The 24,928-nt window shown below is 43.1% G+C and overlaps 2 protein-coding genes across 4 annotated transcripts in view; both read left to right on the plus strand.

The window, feature by feature from the left end:
• Positions 1–8,522, plus strand: part of tacc1 (transforming, acidic coiled-coil containing protein 1) — a 34,878-nt gene extending 26,356 nt beyond the window's left edge. For all 3 annotated transcript variants that reach the window (XM_036151285.1, XM_036151284.1, XM_021320564.2), the window contains 9 exons: positions 1,109–1,298; positions 1,907–1,971; positions 2,296–2,427; positions 2,502–2,578; positions 2,662–2,705; positions 4,383–4,546; positions 5,222–5,328; positions 5,468–5,588; positions 6,647–8,522. In XM_036151285.1, coding sequence (XP_036007178.1) covers positions 1,109–1,298; positions 1,907–1,971; positions 2,296–2,427; positions 2,502–2,578; positions 2,662–2,705; positions 4,383–4,546; positions 5,222–5,328; positions 5,468–5,588; positions 6,647–6,712 — 966 coding nt within the window. In that variant the 3' untranslated portion in view covers positions 6,713–8,522. The remainder of the gene's footprint in view (positions 1–1,108; positions 1,299–1,906; positions 1,972–2,295; positions 2,428–2,501; positions 2,579–2,661; positions 2,706–4,382; positions 4,547–5,221; positions 5,329–5,467; positions 5,589–6,646) is intronic.
• Positions 8,523–11,971: 3,449 nt separating this feature from the next.
• The window catches only part of loxl2a (lysyl oxidase-like 2a), a 30,593-nt gene continuing 17,636 nt past the window's right edge, over positions 11,972–24,928 (plus strand). Inside the window, exons 1-3 of the mRNA XM_036151524.1 lie at positions 11,972–12,099; positions 14,271–14,573; positions 18,474–18,649. Coding sequence (XP_036007417.1) covers positions 14,306–14,573; positions 18,474–18,649 — 444 coding nt within the window. The 5' untranslated portion in view covers positions 11,972–12,099; positions 14,271–14,305. The remainder of the gene's footprint in view (positions 12,100–14,270; positions 14,574–18,473; positions 18,650–24,928) is intronic.

The following is a 24,928-nucleotide window of genomic DNA, read 5'->3' on the forward strand; positions in this document are numbered from 1 at the left end:
ATGATGTTTTCCTATGTGAACGGTCATCACTTACACGCATGACATGCTGCTCTGTTTACGTGCTGTTCTGCACGCGCAGGAGGAGATGTTGCTTAGCAACGGCTCCGCCCTTCGTTGTTCCATTGGCAGAGAAAGTCGTCCCGGGTTGTCCTCAGTTTGCTGCTCATTCCTACTAAAAAGCCTGGACTCGCTCAATCACGCAATCAATTAGTCAATTGTTATTATCAAATGATGTCTTTTAACTCCTAATACACTGCGTAAAATGCATTTTTCTTGAGCAAACAAAAATTAAATCAGGTACAGTTCATTTAACGGTGGGTCACTGTGGGTTTCAGCATCAGAAACTCGGGTCCTTCTCTAGTCTTGCTTGTCAAAGCTCCATTTGTTCAAAACCAGAGATTTCCAACTTCTTGTCCTGCGAGTTTTAGACGAGTGGTAAACCTTTTAAGAGCTCCCTGACTTGAGACACTTGTAAATATACATAAGACACAATTTTCTTGTAGCCATTTGCCAACTTATAGAGATCTACATACGTCGTGCCTACTTAAATAGCATGTTCTCTTGTCTTATCTTGAAGACGGGCTGATCTTTTGTCTGACATCATGTTAATACTCCAGGGGTACAGGAAGTCCTGAACTACTGATTAAAGATTTCTGGATACTCGTCAATTTAAAAAAAGGTTCAGTGTAAATGGCAAAAAGCGCTTCAGTTGTATTTATTTTAGGATTAATTTACTTTTAAGGCTTTTTACACATCTATACCAGGGGCGCCAATTCAATTCAATTTTATTTATATAGCGCCAATTCATGAAACATGTCATCTCAAGGCACTTTACAAAGTCAAATTCAATCAGATTATACAGATTGGTCAAAAATGTCCGATATAAGGGAACCCAGTTGATTGCTTTAAAGTCCCGACAAGCAGCATTCACTCCTGGAGAAGCGTAGATCTACAGGGAGAGTCGTCTGCATTGTCCATGGATTTGCAGCAATCCCTCATACTGCTGCAATGAAGTGTGGAGCGCTGTATTTAAGGATCGGGTATTTAATATGTAGAAAGTTGAAACCTGACTGTAATAAAAGTTGATGTCTTCCTCTGCTACCTTCAGGGGGAGGATGAAGTGGTGGTTCAGACCCCAGAGATCACTCAGCGGGTTCACCACGCCACAGACGAGGAGAAACTGGCCTCCACCGGCTTGATCGGCCAGACGACAGACTGCCGGGAGGAGAGAGGAGGGCAGGAGTGCTGCAAACCAGCCGCGGAGAAACAGCCGTCCAGCGACGTCGCTGTTGTAGACGGTGAGTTCAGCGGGCGTAGATGGGGCAGAGATGCTCCTCAGAGAGGACTCTGCTGTGAGCTAAAGGTTATCATTTGATGGAGATGCTTTTGTGCAGGAGGTTCTAAAAATGAAATGAGATCTGCTGGGAAACAGCGTCATCCTGTATGATAGAAAGGTAGGGATGTATTAAATGCACGAGTTGAAAACGTAAAGAGCTAAACATCATGCTGTGGCATAATTTTCTCAGCAGCCGCTTTTTAAAGTGTTTCAGACTTCAAAACAAATAAACAACATATCCGACAAAGTTTATGAAAACGGTTTGCATAGATTGTTTACGCAGCAGAACAGGAAGTGATTCTTTCCCAGAAAAAAAAAAAAAATCAGTGAGGGGAAAAGAGCTCCACACATGGCGGATCATTTTGAGTGGTGCATGTAGTGGTTGTTTCAAGCAAGATATAAACTAATAATATACTATGTTTTTGTAAATCAGGAGACTTCATTTAAGTGTGTGGCATGGTGCGCAAGAAGGAAAGCTGTAACTTTAGATTTAATTGATAGATGCCACCCACAGCTCTTATTTAACTTTTACATTTTGTGTTTTTTTTTTTGTTTTTTTCTTTTTAAAAGGTCCCGAGACGAAGATCACAGATCGTCCGCTGGAGCCGGACACTTTCGGTCTGAAAGATGATATAGTAAGTGGTGCAAAGACAAGCCATGCATTATTCAGTGGGGCGGGTTTCTTTTGCATCAGCTGTTTTTAATCTCTCTCGCCTGCGTAGAAAAGGATTCATTGATCATCATTTTAAAAACATCTGTTTCTCATAGTGACTCCCTGAAGCCACCCATTTATCAATAGACTAAACAAATGTGGCGTGCATGTACGCTGAGTGCTGCTCCTAAAGCCATCTGGTGAAACGTCCTCCTGCTCCCCTGCATTTTTCAGCTGCTTACAGAGTTTGAAAGTCGCAATTTCTCGCCCATCGCATCGTTACACCAGGGTTTGTGATCTTCCACAGGGTGAGATATCCACGCACCAGACTGCAAAGCTGAGCAGCGGTGACGACCCGGAGCCGTCCGCCCTGTCGCAGGACGCCGTCCCTCTGACTGAGATGGACAAAGCTGCAGTGCTGACCCTGATCAGAGAGGAGGTATGTCACTCCCACGCACACATAACGAGCTCAGCTTTTTACATTTTCAAATCTATCTAATTCTTTGAAAACAGATCATCACTAAAGAGATCGAGGTCAGCGAGTGGAAACAAAAATACGAGGAGAGCAGAGCGGAGGTTATGGAAATGAGGTAGGGTGCCGCAGAAATTGATCAAACGATGCAAGTGATCGTGGGAAAACAAAGCTCACACTGGGCTGCTTTGTGTTTGGCAGGAAAATAGTGGCAGAGTATGAGAAAACAGTCGCACAGATGATCGGTAAGTTGCTGCCACCTGCTGGTGGTCATTCCTCCTCCGTCTTGTTTGTTCCTCAGAGTTTCAGAGTGAAGCGTATTTTGTCACTGCAGTCCCGACTCCGTTCAGAGAAGCATTATGTGAAAGACTCTGTCTAATTTGCAAAGTCTCAAAGCAGTGATGGCACAAGCGTGGCTTTATTTTTGACCTTTAATTTTGCCAAAGCAATAGTTATTGTTCTTATCCTTTCCTTCATTTTTAAAGCAATCTCAATCATGATTTGATTGAGTTTTTAGGGCAACAAATATTTTAAAAAATCACAAAAAAAAACAACTTTCTGGATTCCTCCTGCCTGAATGCCGTCAGCACCAACCCCTCCTTGTTTTTGTGACCTTTCGCCTCCACCCTAGTCCTCAGGAACCACATGATCATTTCCACTGAGGTCAAGTTACTGAGTTCAGTCAGCTCAACACACTGAGATGCTTTTAATGTCTACTGTCCAGGGGGCATCGTGAAACTGAGATCGGCTGCTGTGCAACATAAAGGCACCCATTAGTTTTCTTAAAACCTGTTTTATGTCGTGTTAAAACCTCAAACCTCAGTCTGTTTTTATGTGACACAACAACGCAAGCTGATGAATGAGAAATGTTTTAATATCTTTTGACGAATTAAAGTCTGAGCTGGTATCAAGGAACACTGCAGCTGGGTCTGGGGTGAAGATGGGGAGAAGATTAAAACACGGTTAGGTCATAAAACAACCCATGCTTGAGGTGTTGACCCAGCGGTGAATCAACGAAAACATGACAGCTCACCTGAACTAGCAAACTCGGCGAGGAGAGACCCTCGATATCTCTGGAGGACCTGCAGGAATCTGCAGCTCAGTTGACAGGACCACCACTGGTGCTCTTTCTATAAAAATGGCCTCCATGGAATAGGGCTGGACAATTAAACGAATTTGCAATATAATCGCAATTTAAAAAAAAAAAAACGCAACTTCCAAATCACAGAGGTCTGATATTTCTGGCTACGTAACAATTAATGGATCAGACACGTATTTTAGGCGGCAGTAATATGTTTAAAGTGGGTTTGCCTCCACATGGAAGGGAAGAGAGTTGCAGCAGAGAGATAATCTAATTGTATTACTTGTTTTAGAGTTTATATAATCAATATTTTTTTACCAGAAACTTTCAGGAATCTCACCACAGCGTTAAGTATTGATCAAACTGTTTAATACATAGACTTGTTTGTTGGTTGCACTTTATGTTCAACAAGGATTGACGTCCAACTCAGTTAAAAGCTGTTCTCTTGAATAATATTCTGATTAATATAAACGGTTAAATTTCTTATTTTAAATAGTCCTTGTTTACAAACATCTTTATCTGCAGCCCATTTTTGCTGCTTGCGGTTAATGCAGAAAAAAACCACGGAAGACGGGCAGCAAGAAAGCCGTTGTTAAAAGAAAGCTCACAGTTTGCCTCAAGCCGTGTAGGGGACCAGCAAACATATGGAAGAAGTTGCTCTTATTGCACACAAGACACTATGTGAGTGTGTCTTGTGTGCAACAATGACAGGGAAGCTGGTCAGAGACGAAGGAAAGATTGACTGAAGTGTGTTGGAATTGGTCATGTTTAAATATGCTGTTAAAAGAAGGCTTCAGACCGACCTCCTTCATTCTGAAGCCTTCCCTTTGTTTGCTTGCAGAGGATCAGCAGCAGAACAAGAGCCTCTCCTCCAGTAAGTCCGTCAGGCAGCTGACTTTAGAGAGGGACCAGGCCGTGGCCGACCTCAACTCGGTGGAGAGGTCCTTCGCAGATCTCTTCAGGAGGTATGAGAACATGAAGGGAGTCCTGGAGGGCTTCAAGAAGGTTAGTGGGAATCTGGTGAGACGTAGTAACCTGATCCTAGCCAGATGAATTTCGCTCCGCCTAGCTCCATTCATCCATCTGGGACAGATCCATAGGAATTGCCTTTTTTGAAGGCTGGGCCTAATCAAAAATCCTTGCATATGATTGGATAAGCCACTTGTCTGTCATCTTTATCGACTCGCTATTTCAACCACTCACACCGAAGCTAACCCGTGACACTGATGAAAGCGACGCAGGAAAAAAAAAAACTTGCCAAATCCGGTCGGGAGAAGGGAGAAAACATGGTTTCCACCAACAAAAGCCTTCAGAGCCGTTCTCTGATGTTCTTTTAATGAAACAATATTAGGTAGATTGGACAACACGGAAGAAATAGCAGCATCAATGTTAACGATTGCTTCCTCGATGCGAGCCGCCATTGTTGTCTGAATCAAAACAGTCTCACGGTCGCTTCTCTACTACGTCACATCTATGAAACTCCAGCCCTGCGTTCTGATTGGCTAGACAATAAAATTGGTTGGAGAAATCACTCTCTATGGAAGATGTCCCAGATGGATGTGAGTAAAGCTAGGCGGAGCTAGGTGGAACAAAATTCATCCGGCTCGTCAGGTTAGAGATGTAGTGCAGAATCGCGTGAAAGCCACATCCCCTGACTTGCCTTTGCATGCACACATGCAGAACGAGGAGGTGCTGAAGAAGTGCGCGCAAGACTACCTGCTCCGTATCAAGCAGGAGGAGCAGCGATATCAAACGCTAAAACTCCATGCCGAGGAGAAACTGGACAAGTAAGACTGACCTCATACAACAAGCGGATTTTTAGAATGAAAGAACATCTGAAACCAGAAAAGACTTTTATTTATGGCTAGGCATAACATGTGCCTTTATTTAGCTTTATCCTCCTCTTGCTATCGTCTTGTCTACCAGGGCCAATGAGGAGATAGCCCAGGTGCGCGCCAAGGCCGACGTTGAGAGCGTGGCGCTGAATGCGAGTCTGAGAAAGGAGCAGATGAAGGTGGAGTCCCTTGAAAGAGCTGTCCTCCAAAAGGTAAGCAGACTGTAGAAGGGATTAGAAACCATCCACTTTACCCATCTTTGTGAGGTTGAATACTGAGGCTGCTTAAACGTTTAGTTTCTCAACTATCCGTGTGAGAAAAGATGCTAAATGTAGCATTTTTCAACATCAAACCCTGTAGAAATGTGTTTTTTGCTTCCAGAGCACCGTCCAAACCTTCCATTACGTCCCACTGCTGGTTCCCACCACTGCTCTTTATTTAGCTTAGTTTTATCTTAACAGTGGTGGATGATGAGGGTTTGGCTTAAATCTTTCCACAAAAGTTATTTATTCTTCTCTCTTGTGCACAAAATAGAATTTTTTTTTTTTTTTTTTTTTTTTTTTTTTTTGGGGGGGGGGGGGTCATATAAGATTGAGTTTTTGTAAAAGTTGTCTAATTTGTAGTAATTTCAGCGGAACAGTCATCTACTGGTGTCATAAGACAAATATCATGAGCAGGATTTTGGTGTCTAAAATGGCAAAATGTAATGAACAAACAATGAAGGATTTATTATTTATGTCATAATGGAAATTCAATTGGGAGATAAATTAATCAAATAAATACAGTATATAGATTCACGTTAAATCCATTGAAATATGAAGTTAAAGTTACATTAAATGTAAAAATCATTTAATGTTGAAGTTACATTAAATGTAAAAATCCTCCATAAACGGTTCAACGTAAAAATCTGAATCATGATGGAGAGCAGTAAAAACCCACAATAATTATTCTAACTGAACTATTTATAGATGGGGCTTTTGTATACATAACACATATATTGTTGAATTTTTTTTTTAATTTAAATTAGTTAATGAGAAATGTAAATAGTTATTCTGTAACATATTGATTTATTGAATTGTTGCACCTCCACATGTTATTTGAACCCTGTTGCATGTAAGTTCCCACTGGCCATAAGCACTGTTAGCACAGAACCAAACACTAGGGGGCAATGTTGCACTTCTTAACACAAGAACCTAGGTGAGAGCAAGAAAAACTGTTGGAGCCAACATCACAGTTCTTCTTTTTTGTTCCTCCTCTCTGTATCTGACAGAATCAAGAAATCGAGGAGCTGACCAAGATCTGCGACGAGCTGATCGCCAAGCTGGGAACAGAATAATAAGCCTTCAGATACTTACCTCATCAGCTCCCTTCTGCTTAAAGCTGCAGTGGGTAACTTTTGTAGACATTTATTTTTTTACATTTTTGTTAAAACTGTCACCATGTCCTGACAGTAAGCCAGATCATCTGTGAAAAATAATCAAGCTCATCTCCCTCCTCCCAGTGGTCCTACTGCCATTTGCAGAAATGCACCGCTCCCGGACAGAAACAACCAATCAGAGCCAGGAGAAATGTCTGGCTCTGATTGGTTGCTAGCGGTGTCAATCACTCTTGTGTATGGGCTGCTCACATCCTCTCCCCCTGCACAGCGTCACCGTTGTTCAGGCCCAACATTGGGCTGCAGCTGTGTTGAGAAATGGCAGAGAAACACGCTGCTTTACAAGAAATCTGCCAATTTCTGGAGTGGCACCTTCTCAAAAAACAAAGACGGGTAAACATTGAAGCTGCCCAGCATTGGAGTGAGGCCTGTAGCGTAGCAGGGAGCGGACCTGTGAGGCATGCTTGTTCAAACTAAATCCGCTGTTTTCTCAAAAGTCCCTACTGCAGCTTTTCAAAATTCCCCACTGCAGCTTTAAGCCCAGTATCTGTGATATAAATCCTGTATATTAGCACAGTTTAGCACATGCTAAAGGACCTGACACGTGTGTCATGTCAAAAAAAAAAAAAAGCTACACAATCCTCATCAGGTGTTTTTGATTTTCACCATCATAATTATCAAATGTTTAGTCAAAGAGTTTCAAAGAATATGCATCATGCAAAGATCTTTTGTTGATACTTTTGCGGGGTTTTATTATTAGGAATTTCCGTGATCGTTTTATACCGCATGTGTTCAGAGTAAAGATGACCTTTTTTTTTTATCCCAGCACATTTTCCCTGCAGTGACCTCTGTGTGAAGGCTGCAGAAAATATATTTATACTGAGTGCCTGAACTGAACTTTTTTTTACTTTTCTGATCCTTTTCATAGTTCTTGTTGCCTTTTATTTTGATGGGTTCATATTTACAAGGCTTTGAAGTTATTTTTTTTTATTTTTTATATATTCCTCTTTGGCTGCGTTAACCCAAAGTGTACATCATGTTCTCTAAATAATGTGGTTGAAGCACTTAAAAAACCATCTCTGACTTGATGATATGCTTATTATGCAGTAATATTACCCATGTGCCATGATGCTTTTTTAATGCTCTGCATTTTTCTGGTTTGTATTCACATTATTTCTGCGAGCCAAGATGTTGCCGATGTGTCTCTTTAATTTTCTCCTTTCCAACTGTTGCCAACGTATACTGTACACAGTATATTTCCAGTAGGATCATATTTTGAACTTGTTATAAAGAGTTTGCAGTGGTATGGCTTTTCCTGTGGCTCTTAAAGGTGTTTAAGACCTGTATCTTTTGGAAGGAGTTGTTTGAATTGTTCTCCTGTGAAAACATCCAGCTTTTCTTTTCTTTTCTGGTCTGAACTTGAAGGAGTTGTTAGAAGCAACCTTGGTCTATTATACAAACATGACAGATTTTTGTATGAAAACCTTTCTTTTACGTCTGCACAATCAGATGCCAAATATCACGGTGGACTGAAACGGACTTTGGTGTGACTCCATGTCCCGTTGTGGTGATGTCGTGTTCGCTTGAAGCTGCTTTTCGATGAAAAGTCCATTGTTTTGGTACAATGTGTATATTTTATACCTAATGGGAAGAACATTCAGAGTTATGTCACTAATATTTGTAAATGTTAAGAACAGAGTATGTCCTGATTGTATGTTTACTGCTCTATTTTGTGAATTCCTGAATAAATGGTTATGATTGCATTTATAAATGCTAATACGTTTTTTTTTTATCTAAAACCTTTCAAAGGGACTGCTCAGAATCATAAAGATAGGTTAATGTCTCATAATGTCTTAATTTAACTAAAAATCCAGATTAGTTTGCTTTCAGGCAATGACGCTAACAGCTATTCCAAGATGGTGGACTTCAGCCATCATAAAAATCTTCAATCAACATTTCATAGCAGTGCTTGCAAAAGCTATTATGTATTTATTTATTTATTTTTTTTACAATACATTCATTTTCAGATACTTTCCCTCACTGTTGGAGCTTTTCATGCAGTTCGACGAATGCTTGACAGGGAAGATCCTCGGCAACACACCACCTCCAAGCTCTATTTCAGTTGTAAATAATAATCTGTATATTGAAATGTTTTTTTTTTAATGTTTTGTGACAAAGAATACAGCGTACATCATTTTCCTTATTTCCCCACCACCAACCAACCCCACCTGGTTGCCAAACTAACAAGTAGAAACAGTGAGTGAAAGGAAAAATACACAAGAGTAAGACGGCAGTAAAACAAATAAGTGAATTACTCTAATTATATGTGTGTGTATATAATCGTACACACAGATACAAATAGGGAAAGTGGATATTTAAGACAGTCAAAGTAAAATATTGAACTATGTGGTAAAAGATACGCATGCAAAAAGAATCAAATATCTCAATTTTTTAAAGACAAACCAAAGTCTAAATTTTTCTTTTCCCAAATATCCTGAAGCATAAGCCTTTTTTGTTTTTTATTCCCAAGGCTGTTGTTTTTCCTTAGTCACACCATGTATACCCAAACGGAGATAATCTTCCAAGCAAAACATCTTATCTGGATCTTTTTTGACAACATCCTGAAAACGTTTATGAATTGTATAATTTCAGAAAATCAAAGTGGCTGAGTAATCTTAATTGGTTCTGGTCTTAATTGCTGCTGGTTGTTTAGTCTGTTTTAGCGTCCCCTAGTTCCGTTGTACCTTGAATAAAACATACAGTGCCTTGCAAAAGTATTCCCCCTGGCATTTTTGTTCCATTACAAACTTTTAATTGAAATATATATTTTTTTATCTTGTTTTATGTAATGGATCTGCAGAAAAGGATTTAAGTTGGTGAAGTGAAATGAGAAATACACTACAAAGGTTTAGACTCACATTTGTCATTCAATGGCTTCTCCTTATTTTGTGACTTTCTACATTGCAGATACATAGTGAAGACATCAAAACTATAACTCAAACACATAATTATGAAATGACTCAAAACATCTTGTATAGCTTAGCTTTTTCTTGACCCCCCTATGTTTTGATTACTGCTTTGGTCACTCTTGGCCTTCCCGTGAGCTTCATGAGGTAGGTCACCTGAAATGTCTTGAAGGAGTTCCCAGAGAAAGTAATAAAAATGCAGCCAAACCACTGAAGGAGAAGGTGAGTCCAAACTTTTGACTGGCACTGCAAAAAAAAAAAAAAAAAAAAACGTAAAAGTGAAAGTACACATTAGCTTTGAAGCCCCTAAAAGCTCCTGGAGCAACCTGCTTCTTTTAAGTCACATAATTAGTGAAATGAAGTCCACCTGGGTGCAGTCTAAGTGTCACATGATTAGTCAGTATAAAGAGACCTTTTCTGAACGTCTCCAGAGGCTGCAGCATCACTAAACAAGAGGAACCACACCATGAAAACCAAGGAGTTCACCAAACAAGTCCCGTACAAAGTTGTTGAGTACAAGTCAGGGTGGGGTTATAAAGAAAAATCTAAATCTTTGACGTTCCCCCAGAGCACCGTCACATCCATCATCTTCAAATGGAAAGCCCACGGTACCAAAACAAACCTACCAAGAGAGCGCCGTCCACCAGAACTCACAGACTGGGCCAGGAGGGCATTAATCAGAGCGGCTGCACAGAGACCAGAGGTAACCCTGAAGGATATGCGGAGCTCCACACCAGAGAGGATCTGTCCATAGGACCACAATAAGCCGTACAAACCACTGAGACGGGCTTTGTGGCACAGTGGGCAGAAAAAAAGCTATCGCTTAGAAATAAATTGGTATATTTTAACAGGCATAAAATGCCTGTTGTGAGCGACTCACCAAATGTAGGTACTGTAGGAAGGAGCTCTGGTCAGATGAGACTAAAATTTATGTTTTGGGCCACCAAGGAAAACCCATCCCATCACCCCAAGAACACCATCCATCCCCTCAGTGAAACATGGTGGTGGCAGCATTGTGCTGTGGGTGTTTTTTTGTTTTTTTTTCATTTGGAAAGAAAGAGCACTCACAACTAAAGTGCCCCCCTTCTTATTTCTTTGACTGTTTTTTTTTCTCAGACCAAAAAAATAAAAGACATTGTAATTTGTGAAATGCCAAATTTTCTTCTAATGAGCCATTTCCACTGAACAATCTGTAAACATGGCCATATTGCACCTCCTGTGTGTTCTGTTTACATATGTCCTCTGATCTATTGAACCGTACTGTCAGCTTCTACAAGCTCACTTTTTAAATTATTTCTACAAAGGTCAAAAAAAGGCAAGTTTACATTTCACATGCAACTCCTGGAAATAATCAGTTTTTATAATGATGCTTAAGGTTTAAAAAAAAAAATGCTCATAAAATGTGTCCTGTTAAAGCATTTTCTCTGTGACGTTCCTGTCATTGCTTCCTGCGCATTCCTTCCACAGGGGGGCGCCCTTGAACAGCTCAGAGAGACCTGTGGCTGGGAGGTCGTCAGCAGCGGCCAACACATTATCACACTATGTTACCAGAAGATGACAGTCGACTTTCTTTACCTTTATTCTCTCCCTTTAATCCCCAGGCCAGAATACAGAAGGGGAAAACACACCTGACAGATTTCAGTCTACTTATTGGACTAATTACTGCTGTTTCTGTGCCTACATCACACTTGTGAAGTTATCATAGTTATATATTAAGTCTTTTTCAATTATTTTTCTTTTTAAATTGTCTGTCTTGCAAGTCGTAATGGACACAATGACTACCTGTCCTGCTTCTATGAGGAAACACACGGCTAGAAGAATAACAGGAGTACTCCTCCCACATTTCGGTATATAACAACATATACTTTCATTCTCAGGGTTTTAATTTTAACCGTGTGGTAATCTAGGCGTTTATTTACAGATATTCAGTGAGTTTTGAGCGCTGTCACTAAAATCACAAAAAACAAAAAAAAAAAAAAAAAAAAACACCCTGAATAAATTTGACTGCTTATTGGAATTCCTGCTGTTTCTCTCAAAAAGACATTATCCTTAGAGGAAAACTTTCCAGATGACACATGGAGGCAAAGCGGACAGGCTATCAAGTTCTGCTGCAGCAGTTCCGCTGTGTTTTGTAACCCTGGTGATTGGGGCGGAGGGGGCGGGGTCAGGATGCTGAGGCGGCCTTTCATTGGCTGCTCTCGGCTGTGGGGAGTGGGGCCGGATGGGGGCTGCCAGCTGTGCGGGGAGCCCAGATAAAGCAGCCTGGAAACTACTTCGGGGGACAAAGAAGCGCTGCTTTACGCTCCATCCCCTCAAACAGGTTAGAAACCACTCAGCCAGCGACCGGAGGAAGGTGCACCCTGTCTGCTCTTCTACATCACAGTAAGTTTGCTTATTGCTTTTATTTTTCTTTCATTTTTTTACATTCCTCAAACTTTCCCAAACCAGGAAATTCAAGCCTGATATCATTTCTAAGATAAGACATTTTCGTGATTAATTCCCTCTTTGAAAGTTAAACCTCACAGTATTCACAGCTAGTATTAATTTCATTTTATGCGACAAATGTGATGTGTGTAATATCGAGGAAGTTGGGAGAAAAGAAGGATACACAGTTTGCTATTTATTCCTACAACTAAGAACATTAAAAGTGTGGGATGCCTTATTATTCAGCCCCCTCTACTCTGATGCCTCTAAATTAGATCATGGCCAGTCAGCACAGCTCACACAGTCTGTTGGTTTGCCATTTATTCTCAGCATAAATCCAGCTGTTCTGTGAACGCCTCACGAGTTAAAAAAAAAAAAAAAACATTAGTGATCAAGCAAGCATCATGAAGACCAGGGAACACCTAACAAATATGTTTACCTGTTACTGTGCATTGATGGGACAGAAAATGCTCAGCAAACACAAAGACAGCACCTGTTTGCATAAACTAAAAGACGCTTCTTTAACACACGTGTTTCTGCTAACAAACATAATCTCAGTTTCAGACGGCTTTCATTACCCAGTGAAAAATGCATCTAAGCCGAATTCGGGGTGTTTGGGTTAGAAATGAGTAACCAAAGACCTCTTTTTTTTTTTTTTTTTTTTTGTCAGTGTGACAGCCTAATTGGGACCAAATTGTATCGTTATGGGGAGGTTTGATGCAGAATTAAGGTTTGTGACAATATTTCAGACTATATTTTGAGCACTTTTTTGAAAGAGTGTGGCAGAGCTGCAAACATGCCAGGACCTGGCCGCTCACCTGAAGCTAACCTGCCTGACAAGGAGAGCATCTATCAGAGAAGCAGCCAAGAGGTCCATGGTACCTCTGGGTGAGCTGCAGACATCTACAGCTCGGGGAATGAGAATCTATTGACAGGACAACCTTTCTTTGAGAGTCCCACAAACTGGGCTTTAATGATGAGCGGTAAAGAGCCAGCCTTTGTGTGAAGCTTTGTGTGAAGCTATAAGAACGTTATTTGTTCCGTGAACAAGTGCTGTGCAAAACCAATCCTGCTATGCTGTGGGGATGATGTTCTTAAGTCAGGGTCGGCCGACTGGGGCCGAGGTTTACCTTCCCTCAGTAGCACGTGCAGCCAGACTTGTTCACGAGCGCTCTCCATCCAGTCTGACTGCACTGTAGCTATTTTAAAAGCCAGCTTTTGCTGTAATTGCAAAGTACAAAGTACTGACTCGGGGAGGCTGAATCCCAAATCAGAGCACAGAGCTTTAGATTTTCCTTCTACTTAACAATTCTTTGATGGTCTACTGGATAGAAATGTAAAAAAAGTTCAAGAGGGTATAATTATCTGTCTGTCTACTGTGATATTTAAGGGAGCTGAAGCGCATGTTTTACTTAGACTCCCAAGTGACGCCCCACACAGTTTGACAATTTACTGACCTTTCACCCAAGGAGGTGTTTATACAAGCGTCTACAGTTTGTTGAGCTTTCACCATGACGTCAACTTGGAAAGTTGCCCCCCCCCACCCCCCCCTCCATTCCATTCTTTATGATGAGGTCTCCTCCTAACTTTCCTTCTTCCATACCTTAACCCCCCTCCATTGCTTTTTTTTTTTTTTTTTTTTTTTTTGTCCCAGAGCTGACATGTTCAAATGTTTCCATGAAATATTAAGATGGGTTTTAGTTTTCTCTCTGAACTTCAGTTCAGAGAGTTCAGATCAGCCTCAGGGCCCCAGATCAGCCGATAAAGAGGGAAGGCAGCACCCTTTTCTCTGGGATCTCACATTTGCTCCTGATGAGGCAGTTGGATAAAAAAAAATAGAAAAAAGAAGGTCTTCTGTTATTAATTTCAAACCAAAACGCTCCAAATTCTGCTTCGATGCGTTTTTCACGATCATAATGTAACGTCTTTCATATTTAATAGCCGAATAATATACTTCTGTTACTTTCAGTTCAGTCAAACATGTGTTGCAATCTACAGTCACTGCGGTCATTTTTTTGGTCCACACTTGTTATTCATTTGGAAACGTGATATGGCGGCTGAAAAGAGCTGTTCACAGGAGTTTTGTAAGGCTGATAATAAAAGTCATATGTCCTTGTATCTCCCCACAGATAACTCATCTGTTCTACGCGTGCGCCCCCCCACGATGGTGAACCAGCTCCTCCTGAGCCTGCTGTGCGTGTCGGCGCTGAGCGGCGTCCAATCAGACCCCGGCAAGCCTGTGATCCAGCTACGGCTCGCGGGGGAGAAGAGGAAACACTACGAGGGCCGAGTGGAGGTCTTCTACAACGGAGAGTGGGGGACGGTGTGCGACGACGACTTCTCCATCCAAGCGGCGCATGTGGTGTGCAGGGAGCTGGGCTTCATGGACGCGGTGTCCTGGGCTCCCTCTGCCAAGTTTGGCAAAGGGGAAGGTGAGAAATCGATTGAAAAGTCTCTCAAGCACTTCAAAACACAGAAACTCAACCAGAAGGAAGGGCATCTGGGTTTTAGGATGTCTCTGTCGCCCTGCTGCAGGCCTTGAAAAAGGCAGGCAGCACATGTCTGCAGTCAGCTCCATGTGTTCCATGGGAATCTCTGAATGAGTTACAGATTCTCCCCCCCCCCCCCCCCCCCCAGCCCACCGTCTGAGTGGTAATCCCCTCCGGCGCTGGTTTTCTCATCAGACGTCAGCGGGGGCACATCGGTCCGTTCAGAGCGGGGAAAGACTGAAGGCACTGGAACCCAGACATAATCTCACCTTTCTTTTGCTTTTTTTTCCCGTCTAATATACCGCCTGCAGTTTTCCTCGTTGCCTTAGAAACACCGATGACATCCCCCGTCTCTGTAAATGTGATATAGTAGCGAGTTGTCCTGTCAGTTTTAAAGCCTTGTGTTCCACCTCCTAGCCTGGTGAGTCTAGTTGCCACTACAGAAGCGCAGCAATTCGGTTTCCAATTAACTTCTGGTCTATGAATGCAGTGATGCCAATATTCTCAGTTTTCTTTTTGTGAGAAGCACTAAAATCTTCCTTAGGTCGAGCGGCTGAACAGAAAGACAGCATTTACTTTTAGAAATGGTTTAAATATTTGAACATCTGTACTGCGAATGGATGGAGCCCAGTGAGAATGCAAATGTCAGATCAACGCTATGCAGTATAAATCATTTCTAGCTTGCGGAGATCACCCTGATAAACTGTAAATCAAAGTTTTCGTTGCGTTTGTTCCTCGGTTATCAGCTGCCATCTGATGATAGGGAGAGGAGGGAAAGGTTGCTCAAGTGAGACAGCATGTGTGAATGGTTTTATCTCCTCAGAAACGTGCGGCACTCAAAGCGACTAGTGGATTTTCCATTTCCCTGCAGTGTTTTAGTGTCCAACGTTTTCACACCCCTGCAACATGTCTGAATTATGTGGCGTCGTGCGATGCCCACCGTGGGTTTTCTGCGGCCCATGGGGTTTTCCAAACAAGAGAATAAGTTCAGTTTTGGTCCCGCTGCCCAGAGCACATTCTTCTCCGTGTTTGTGGTGTCCCCTAAACGGTTTGTAGAAAACTGCAAACGGCCTTTTTCACGTCTCTCCTTCAGTAGGGGAGGTTTTCTTGCTGCCGCTCTTGAACGAAAGTCATATTTTTTCTTAGCGCACACTGAATAGTGGTGTACTTTAAATAAACTCCTCATAACCCTGAGCCGTGGATCTCAGCGAGCTCCTCCAGACTTGCCATTGCATACCTTTGGTAGGTAGGGACTCGCTCCGTGCTCTTTCCGCTCTCCGCTGACAGAATAAACAGAGCTCAGTCGGCCGTCCAAAGCTCGCAACGTTGTTTAGCAATCTAGCCCTGCGTTAAAACTTCGTCACAACTTTAATCCTGACTTTGATGCAAGTGGACCCCGTGTGGTGAACAGGTGACGTCTGGAAGCAACTGTTGAGCCCACGGTTTATTTAGAGACGTCAGAGTATACAAGTGCATGTCAGAAAGGCTTTCAGCACACATTTATAATTTCAAAGTTATAGCACTTTGTGTTGTAACGTGAGAAAATGAGTGAAAAAAGGAGAGCGTATGAATACTTTTGGACTGTATGCCCAGCACTTAAACACCGGAGACAGACATTCACAAACGATTTGGATTTACAGCATAATTATATAACAGTTAGAAGTACTTTCTTTTTTTAGAGAGCTTTCTTTTTTTTTTTTTTAACAACAATGAAGTCGTCAACTAGACGACCATTTATAACTTTTAGCCAGACTCCCAGGGAACATTATCTTCTGTCCTGTTTTAATTTGACTGCTACTTGGCGGACATTTTTGGAGCATGAGCCACGACGGCTCATTATTAGAATGAATGCTTCCAGTCAACCGTCCTTTTGAGCTTCTCCCCGTGGCACGTTAAAACCCCAGACGACATATAAAAAGTTGTTTTACTACAACGCTAATCACCGGTAATTTATTTATTTTTTTTTTCAAAACCCAATTGAGACTTTGCTGGATCTCCTCCTGCAGGATTTAAAGTTGAGGCATGCCCTGTAAGATTCTTCCATCCAGAGTTGGTCAAGCAAAAGGCCATGTAACACGTCACGCAGTCACCGGGCTGGTATGATCACGATGTTCTTTAGCAACATACTGCGACTGCCCTGTGGTTTCCCCTCACGCCCCATCCAGGTCTGCCAGATGTGCAGCTGAGGATCCGCTTCAGTCGGGACATTGCTTAGTCAGGTTCTTGCCGGATGGGTGGGTGAACAGACTCGGCTGCATGGTGACTAGGTGTCTTCCGGATGACCTCAGTGGAAAATGTTGCTGACGCAGTGTAACGCGCAGCTTTAACCATTCAGTGACGTGATTAGATTGCCCTTCGGTTTAGTCATTTGTAATTTAGCATTTTTAAATGAAGTGATCGTTTTAACTGAAGGGACTCTTTTGCCTCCCTGTTGCTCTGCGGGAGGACAAAGTCCTGCAGGCAGAGAAGAAAACAGAATGAAAGATCCAATCCTGATTTAAAAAAAAAAAAAAAAAACATTTCTGCAATAATTTGATTAACATCACTTTTAAATTTGCTTGTCAGGTAAATGTTTCCGCGTACCCCACTTTTAAATGTACTAAATTAAACCGAAGAAGACGTACCAGTTTATCACCTAAAATTGTCGTGATTAACCTCCGTTGGTCAACTTATTGACAATAACTTACCCTATATTATACTAACCCAATGTTTTAACTTCCCAGTCAAAAAGGAATAAAACTAAGACACACTTTACCATAGAGCTGGTGTCCATTTACGGTGCCTCTTTTCCAAATTAATTGTCTCCTAACCTAGCATTTTGGTATCAAAAACAACAACAAAAAAACAACCCCTTTGGTACTTTGCGGTCAGCTTTTTTTGACCCGACCACAGCCCTGAGACTACATTAGTAAAAGTTTTTTTAAATGACATCTAGTAATGGGATTAATAAAAAGGACATTGACAAAATACTGATAGTCTGGAGAAGTGGGTGGGATTCTCCAAACTGGCTCAGATCTTACTTTGCTGGTACTCCTTTGTGTCATTAGACGATTCTAAATCTTAGTGAAGAAAGCAAAACTAGTGCATCAGACCGCTGCATCCTATCTCTTATACTGCTGCCAGAGTCCTGACCAACATCAGAAATTTGAATCATATCACACCAGTAGTAAAAATCATGGCTCCGGTTCCTTGTGTGTAAAGGAATAGATTTAAAATCTCGTTTCTCCCCATACCAAATTGAAGTAAACCGTCTAGACTAGACAATATGTCTCGTCTTTATCATCGTCTCTATATCACTGTGTAGAGGACTGTTTGGAGAGCTAACTGTTGGCTAAAGCAGAGTCTCACGGCATCAGAGGCTCAACCTCGGACACAAATGACAAAACTCCCAAAATGCTAAAAGGTCACACAGTGATATAAGCTCAGGTGTGAAAGAATCGGACCGGATGTTCTCATGGACGTATTGACCAATATTTTTGCCACCGCAGACGAAGATGACACCTCGGGTCATCAGGGATCTGTTTACTTCCTGGTTCAGGACCAGCTTGTCTGGTTAAAGTTTGGGATCAACTCCCTGAAAACCTGAGATGTCAAGAAAACTGTTGGCTCTTTGAAGTCAGGACTAAAAGTAGCTTATTTTAGCTTTCAGATGAGTGTCAGATTCTATTTATGAGTTTATTTGATAATCTCTTATCTTAAATTTAAATGTTCTCCTACTGCGTTTCTTGCCTTTTATTGCAACTTCCCCTTCCACGGCTCCTTTATTTTCCTGTAAAGCGCCTTAAATTACCTTGTGCATGTTTGCCATAGAGATAAAGCTGCTTCGCCCTCCTCTCGCTCCAGGTCGTATCTGGCTGGACAACGTGCACTGCACCGGCTCGGAGAAGAGCCTGGCTCACTGCGAGTCCAACGGCTTTGGAGTGGCCGACTGCAGACATTCAGAAGACGTCGGGGTGGTGTGCTCCCAGAAACGCATTCCAGGCTTCAAGTTCATCCGGAACCAAGCCATCAGTGAGGAGGTAGGCTCAAAAAAAGGCTCCGATGTGCAGTCAATTACAACATTATTAACAGCCCAGCAAAATTCCCAGCATAGTTCAAGTACACACATGCTACCTGGGCAGATGTTCTCTGCTTTGGAGAGGACAGGCTTTGGGTGAAAGAAAAACCTAATCGCTGTAAAACCGCTCAGTTTTATTTTCAGATCTTTCCAACTTCCCTTTTTGGGATGGTTTTTTTCGCAACATTAACATAGATTAACAGGTATATCTTAAAGAATTCAAATGCTACGTAACTTGAACTGAAACGTACTGATGCGCCGAGGAACCTTTCGCGGGTAATCCGTTCACACAGCAAAGCTTTTTTGGTGGACTTGCGTCCAAAGACTCTCCCTGCGTCCCAAATTATTAGTTTATTATAAGTGTCCAGACTGCAGAGCTCCCCTCTGCCGTCTGGGAGGTCATGGCGGTGACTCAGAGAGCGGGAATCCCATCCTGTCTGCCGGCAGAGAACTCCTCTGTACCGGATGGAAAGTCAGTGCGGGCTTGTGAACGTGACACTGAGGGCCGGAGGGAGGGAGGGAGGGAGGGAGGGAGGGTAGGAGAGACGGCGCAGACATTCCTTCAGCTCGTCTGAAAACAAGTGACCAAAGCTAGCTGCCAAAGAGCGTTTTTCATCTAAAGCCGAAGCGGCGTTCGTTTTGGCAGCTTCAAAGACGTTCTTGTTTGTTTGTACTCGACGTGAGGCGGAGGTGTCGGCCGTGCCAGGAGTCTCTGCAGCAGCCAGAACAGTGAATATATGTTTTCTTCAGGTTTCAGTTAAAAGACCCTGTTGATCTTTCTCCTGCCCGCTTCAGTGAAGGGAAGGTGGGAAACCAGAGTGGGTAATGCGGACAGCTGAATACTCTTCGCTTATTCCTGCGTCTTTACAGCCTGTACACGTCGGCGACACCTCCGCGCTCCCTATGTGTTCAGGACATTTAGGGTTTCTGGTGTGTTGGGTCAGTTCAGTCCCCCACCCTGTAAATATTTCCTCCGTCCAACCGAAGCCTTTTAAGTCGCGGAGGAGAGGAAGGGGGAGGAAAAGGTGTAGCTACGCCTCTTTAGGTCTGCGGCCCTGTTCCAGCTACCTGTTTATTCGCAGCATGAATTGATATTCTGTCTCGAGTCTGGAAACACTCCCAGCCGCGGGCATTAGCGCCGGCCGGCGCCAAGAGTTTTCGGATTCCTTGAACTTTTCCACCTCTTACAAGGACGAGCTGTTCTCATCGGGACATTGTGTGCCAGACCAACACGAGGTCCGCTCACAACTGCTAAGTGGAAGGAGATGGCGTGAGTGGACGTCACAAGCTTTTTTTTTTTTTTTATTCAAACATGTTTGCTCTGATTTCCTAAACTAATATCCAATGGCAGCAGAATCGCCCTGTGTGTAATTTAATCTGAGTATAACTCCAGTTGGTCCGTAAAGGCCTCTTCTTCTTCTGTCCAATCCCTCATCCGAACGCGCGAAAGAGTACGGAGTACTGGGCGACTGTGGCTTGATGGGTTGAGTAGTTGTCTGGCCATCAGAAGGTTGTGGGTTCGATTCCAGCTTCCCCTTGCCACATGTCGATGTGCCCCTGGGCAAGGCACTTAACCCCAAATTGCCTACCGAGCTGCGTCTCGGTGTATGGGGAGTGCTGGCCTAGTGGTTAGAGCAGCGTGCTTGCTCTCAGAGAAGGATGCAAGTACCCGGTTCGATCCCCAGCGCCTGCACTCTGTGTCCCTGAGCAAGACCCTTAACCCCAGAACCCGGGCGCCGCACAGTGGCAGCCCACTGCTCCCCTAGGGTGATGGGTTAAAAGCAGAGAACAAATTTCATTGTAATGTATGTTTCAATGACAATAAAGATGATATTACTATTACTAACTGGATCATCAGAGAAGCAACCAAGAGGATAAACTCTGGAGGGGCTGCAGAGAGTCAAAGCTCAGGTGGGAGAAGCTGTCGACATAAGAGTTTTTAAGTTTTAGTAATGCACTTAACAAATCTGGCCTTTAAAACAGCCATTCAGCCATGGTGGGGAGCAGTGGGCTGCCATGTGAGGCGCCCTGAAGCGTTCTGGGGTTAAGGGTCTTGCTCAGGGACCCAGAGTGCTGGCACTGGGGATCGAACCGGGTACTTGCATCCTTCTCTGAGTGCAAGCGTTATACATTTCTACCCCCAGGGAAAGGAGAGCTGGTCAAAGCGGTTGCGAAGACGGGAAGCTAAACACAAGGCGCACCTGTTGGAGGCTGCGGCTGACTTGAGACTGGTGCAGTTCACCTTCCAGCAGGACAACAGCCCTACACATGCAGCCGGAGCCACAAAAAGCAGATCAAAGCAGATTCACGTGGCAGAGTCCGCATTTTAATCGAATTGAGAATCTGTGGCAAGGCTTGAAAACTGCTGCTGCTCCCCCGCTGCTCTCCATCCAACCCGACTGGGCTTGAATTCATCTGAAAAGAAAGTCTGACGACGCATAAACAGGTGGAGACATTATAGCCCAGAAAGACTAGGAGCTGGAATTGTAGCAGGTGGTGACATAAGGGGGATTGACTATGTATGCCATGCTGCACCTTTTTCAGATTTTATTAATAAAAAAATGAAGCACGCACCACTGTGTGTCGGTCTGTTACACAACTTCCCTCTAAACTCTGGAGTTTGTTGTTGTAGCGAGACGAGATGTGGGAAAGGTTCAAGGGGCGTGAAATGAAATGGAATGGGTTGGATGATCCAAGCGCATTCATCTGCCGGACAGACCGGGCCAAACGCCCGAAGAGAACTCGTGGCAAGATTGATTTTCAACAATGCTCTCCGTCCGGTTTGACTGAGCCTCTGCACAACACGCTTCTCAGACCTGGATGTGTCGGACGTTTTAGTAAACCTTCCTCTTTATCCGGCAAACTTCCCAACGATGCGCTACTGTGAGACTGTCCATCACATAAAAACCCTCTACAATACATTTACGCTGGTGGTGGCTGTGCTTGGAAACTTCAACGGGTTTGAATACCTTTCAACGACCTGTATATTTTTTTTTTTATAATTTTAAGACCATTCTACCACATTGTGTCTCTTTGTTTAAACAAAATATTTATTAGTGACTGATGTTACGTGTCCACAGCGTTTCTACGATGGTTGTCCAACTAAAAAAGTAAAAATCCAACAACGGGGACGATCATTCCTGTACACTAGAGTCATCATTAGCAATTTACTTCATTAATTTTCCGAGCCACAGCTAAAGCTCAGCCCTGATCCCGCAGCATTAAGCCGCGTTTGTTTAGTTATTCAAAGTACACAGATTTAATTTAACCGTCTTGTAGTCACGACCGCTCGATCGTTCCTCGTAGTGCGAGGGACTGGTGACTTTTCTGACTGATGTGGCTAAATTGATTGTCAGCAGGAACATTTGTTTTCCTAACTTTAGTGGAGAGGGATGTTCATGCTGGAAAAGCACAGAGCGGAGCGGGGCGGCCTATTTTAGGATAATTACAGGTTCATGGTTCAAGTTTGATAGCAGTCCTACTGGGAGGATGTTTTTGTTTTCCGTTAGTGCCGCAAGTTACCGGTCTAGTCATTATGTAATACTGCCAGTGTGTGCCAAGAAGGGACATCAGACAGGAAAGGTGTGCTCACTTTGCTCAACAGGACTTTCTAGGACCTTTTGTCTGTGGTGACAAAATGTAAACCCTCCCTGGTTCTACGGGGTCGCTGCAATCTCTTTGTTCTTGACTCTGAATTAAATAATTCGAGCAACAAGACACAACTACACCCACTGTTATTGCCTAACTTTGACAGCAACAAGCAATGTTGCTTTCATTGATGAAATTAAAAGGTAAGCAGAGAAAGAAAGCCAACGCACTTCCAGTCTACAGATAAAGAACATTTTGTTCCTGAAGGGATGGTTGAAACATGATCTGCAGTTTTTACCAGCAGAGCATGTTTACTGGAACAAATCAGTCAAACCCAGGAAGCATCAGTCAAAAACGTCACACGCCTGTTCTCACCTGGAGAATGCTCCAGTCTAAAGACGTATGGCTTCATACGCTGAGACCGGGCCAAGGTCCCGCACCTACTTCTACTCCCACGATTGCGGCTGGAAACCGGAGCGGTAGTCGGACCCGCCTTCAGCCCGGCGGAGCGAAAAAGCTTGAGAGGAGGAGGAGGAGAGTGATCGAGGGGAGAAGGGGGTGATTTATGTCAGGGAAGCTCAGTACCAGCGGCGTGGAAGGCTGCTACGCCACATGTTCAACAGCTGGATCCTCCCGTGTGTCTCACACTAACCAAGCGGAAGACTTTTTAGATCGGAGTTTTACGATTCAATGTCTACACATCGTGCTCACTCTATAAACGGGTTCTATTACTAGCAAACTGCACATGTGATGCAGAGCTGAAGCGTCTATGTTGGACAACTAGAACCACACTAGTGTGAGCGTGCCGTTCACTTATAAAGATAACACTGTGCCCGGATACCAATAGTAAAATAATTTTTAACATTTTGGCATAGGAACATATTGTAATAGTCTATTCTTGTTAGATTTCTGTCAACCATGCAATAAAGGCAAGTTTTCGTTTAGTGAGAGGACAGATTTTGCCTGTCCTGTTCTAGTATGCAGATTCAAGCACCATCACAGAGGAACCACACGTCTGATATATCTAGTTGTGAAAGTTATATTTTTACTGACTTTAAGGTGAGCTGTCTAGCTTTAAATTTCCAGGTAAATCCACGTGGTGCTGCAGTTAGCTAACTCCCGTCTGAAACGAGCCTTGTGAGCCTTTTTTTAATTTTACTGCCAGAACAGAAGCAGGACACCCTAATAGACTTTCCAGATTCAAAGCCTATCAGTTTAGTCACGTACTGCACTTTTTGGCTGACTTTGGCTCCAGAGAGGCGGGGCCTGGGGTGGGGCAGATGTGAAAGTCATTTCGGAACTCTCTGTCTTTTCATCTAACCAGGAGCAGGATCAGCATCCGTATACTTGCCAGGTTTTGTAATGTGGGCTGGACGGTGGGTGAATGGGTGGGCGCTGCTCACACACACACGTGTTTTTGAACGTGCCGGGGGGGAAGGCCTGAAGAGACTTGGAAGAGAAGCCCAGTAGTGGAAGCATTAGTCACACGCTGGCTGGACCACAGCCTCATGTTCACACAGCTCCGTTCTGAGGAAGACACGGTCCCGAAAAACAAGTCTGCTCCTCATCTGGAAGTACTTTAGTAATTCCCAGAGCTCATTTCAGAGACTAGCACCGTGCAGATCGGCTTTCTTCTCTGCCCTCGCTCGCCGCCTACAAACATGAACAAGAAAATGAATTTACACACGAGAGTGACGACTACGCTATTAGTCACCGAGCCACAGTGAGACTTGGCTAACATGAAGAAATATTCAGGAAACGTTCCTATGTGGGGATGACTTGCATAATTGTGCCTAGTGTCGGCTGAACTAGTCAAAAGTCCCATTTACATTATGTATTTACATAACCCACTTAAAGTGTTAAAAACTTTTTCCGCTTGCTCATATTTTTTTTTGTCGATATAGAGAAAAATGATTGCTATGGCCAACACTATAGGGTGCTATAAACTAAAATGCTTAAAGTGAAGTCACAAACTGGGACTGATTTGTCTGAATGTCCGTTTTTAGAGATTTCACGGATCACAATCGCCTTTAAAGTATCTTGTGTTCACTTTAAATGAATCGAGTCCAGATTTGATCAGTCTACAGTACCATATAAATCCTTTGGACAAACACAGTACAGCTTTCACACATTTCATCATGTGTTTTAAAGAATCTACGTTAAATGAGGGATTTCTTTTAAATTGAGGTCTGGCAGGTCTAATTTCTGAACACTTTTAACTACAGTATATTTGGTTAAATGCAATTCAGACTTCTTCAAAGGGGGCCAAGTCACGCACTATTATTTAATAAATTTTTATGCCAGTAGCTGTCACTGGTTGCATGAAAAGGTTTTCCAGTTAAATTATCGCACCCTGCTGGCTTATTATGTTTGGTTTCTGTGTTGTACTCTTTGTTTTGGCTCTAACGCCTCCCCCCTGACCGTGCCGCCCTGGGCAGACAGCCCAATCCTCTGTAACAAAAACTGCCCCTGATTTTGTCTATTTTCTACAATAAATTGGATTCGATAACTACTCCCTTTTAGTTGTCGTTTTGTACTTTGCACCTGTAAAAATGTTTTCATAACTCTGATGTGAGCCAGTCCACCGTCTCCTTGTTCTGTGCCGTGCAGCCGGGCAGAGTTAGTAACGGCCTGGTCTGATCCGTTGGTGCGC

This window comes from Fundulus heteroclitus, chromosome 20, assembly GCF_011125445.2.
Source record: "Fundulus heteroclitus isolate FHET01 chromosome 20, MU-UCD_Fhet_4.1, whole genome shotgun sequence".
Lineage (NCBI taxonomy): Eukaryota > Metazoa > Chordata > Actinopteri > Cyprinodontiformes > Fundulidae > Fundulus > Fundulus heteroclitus.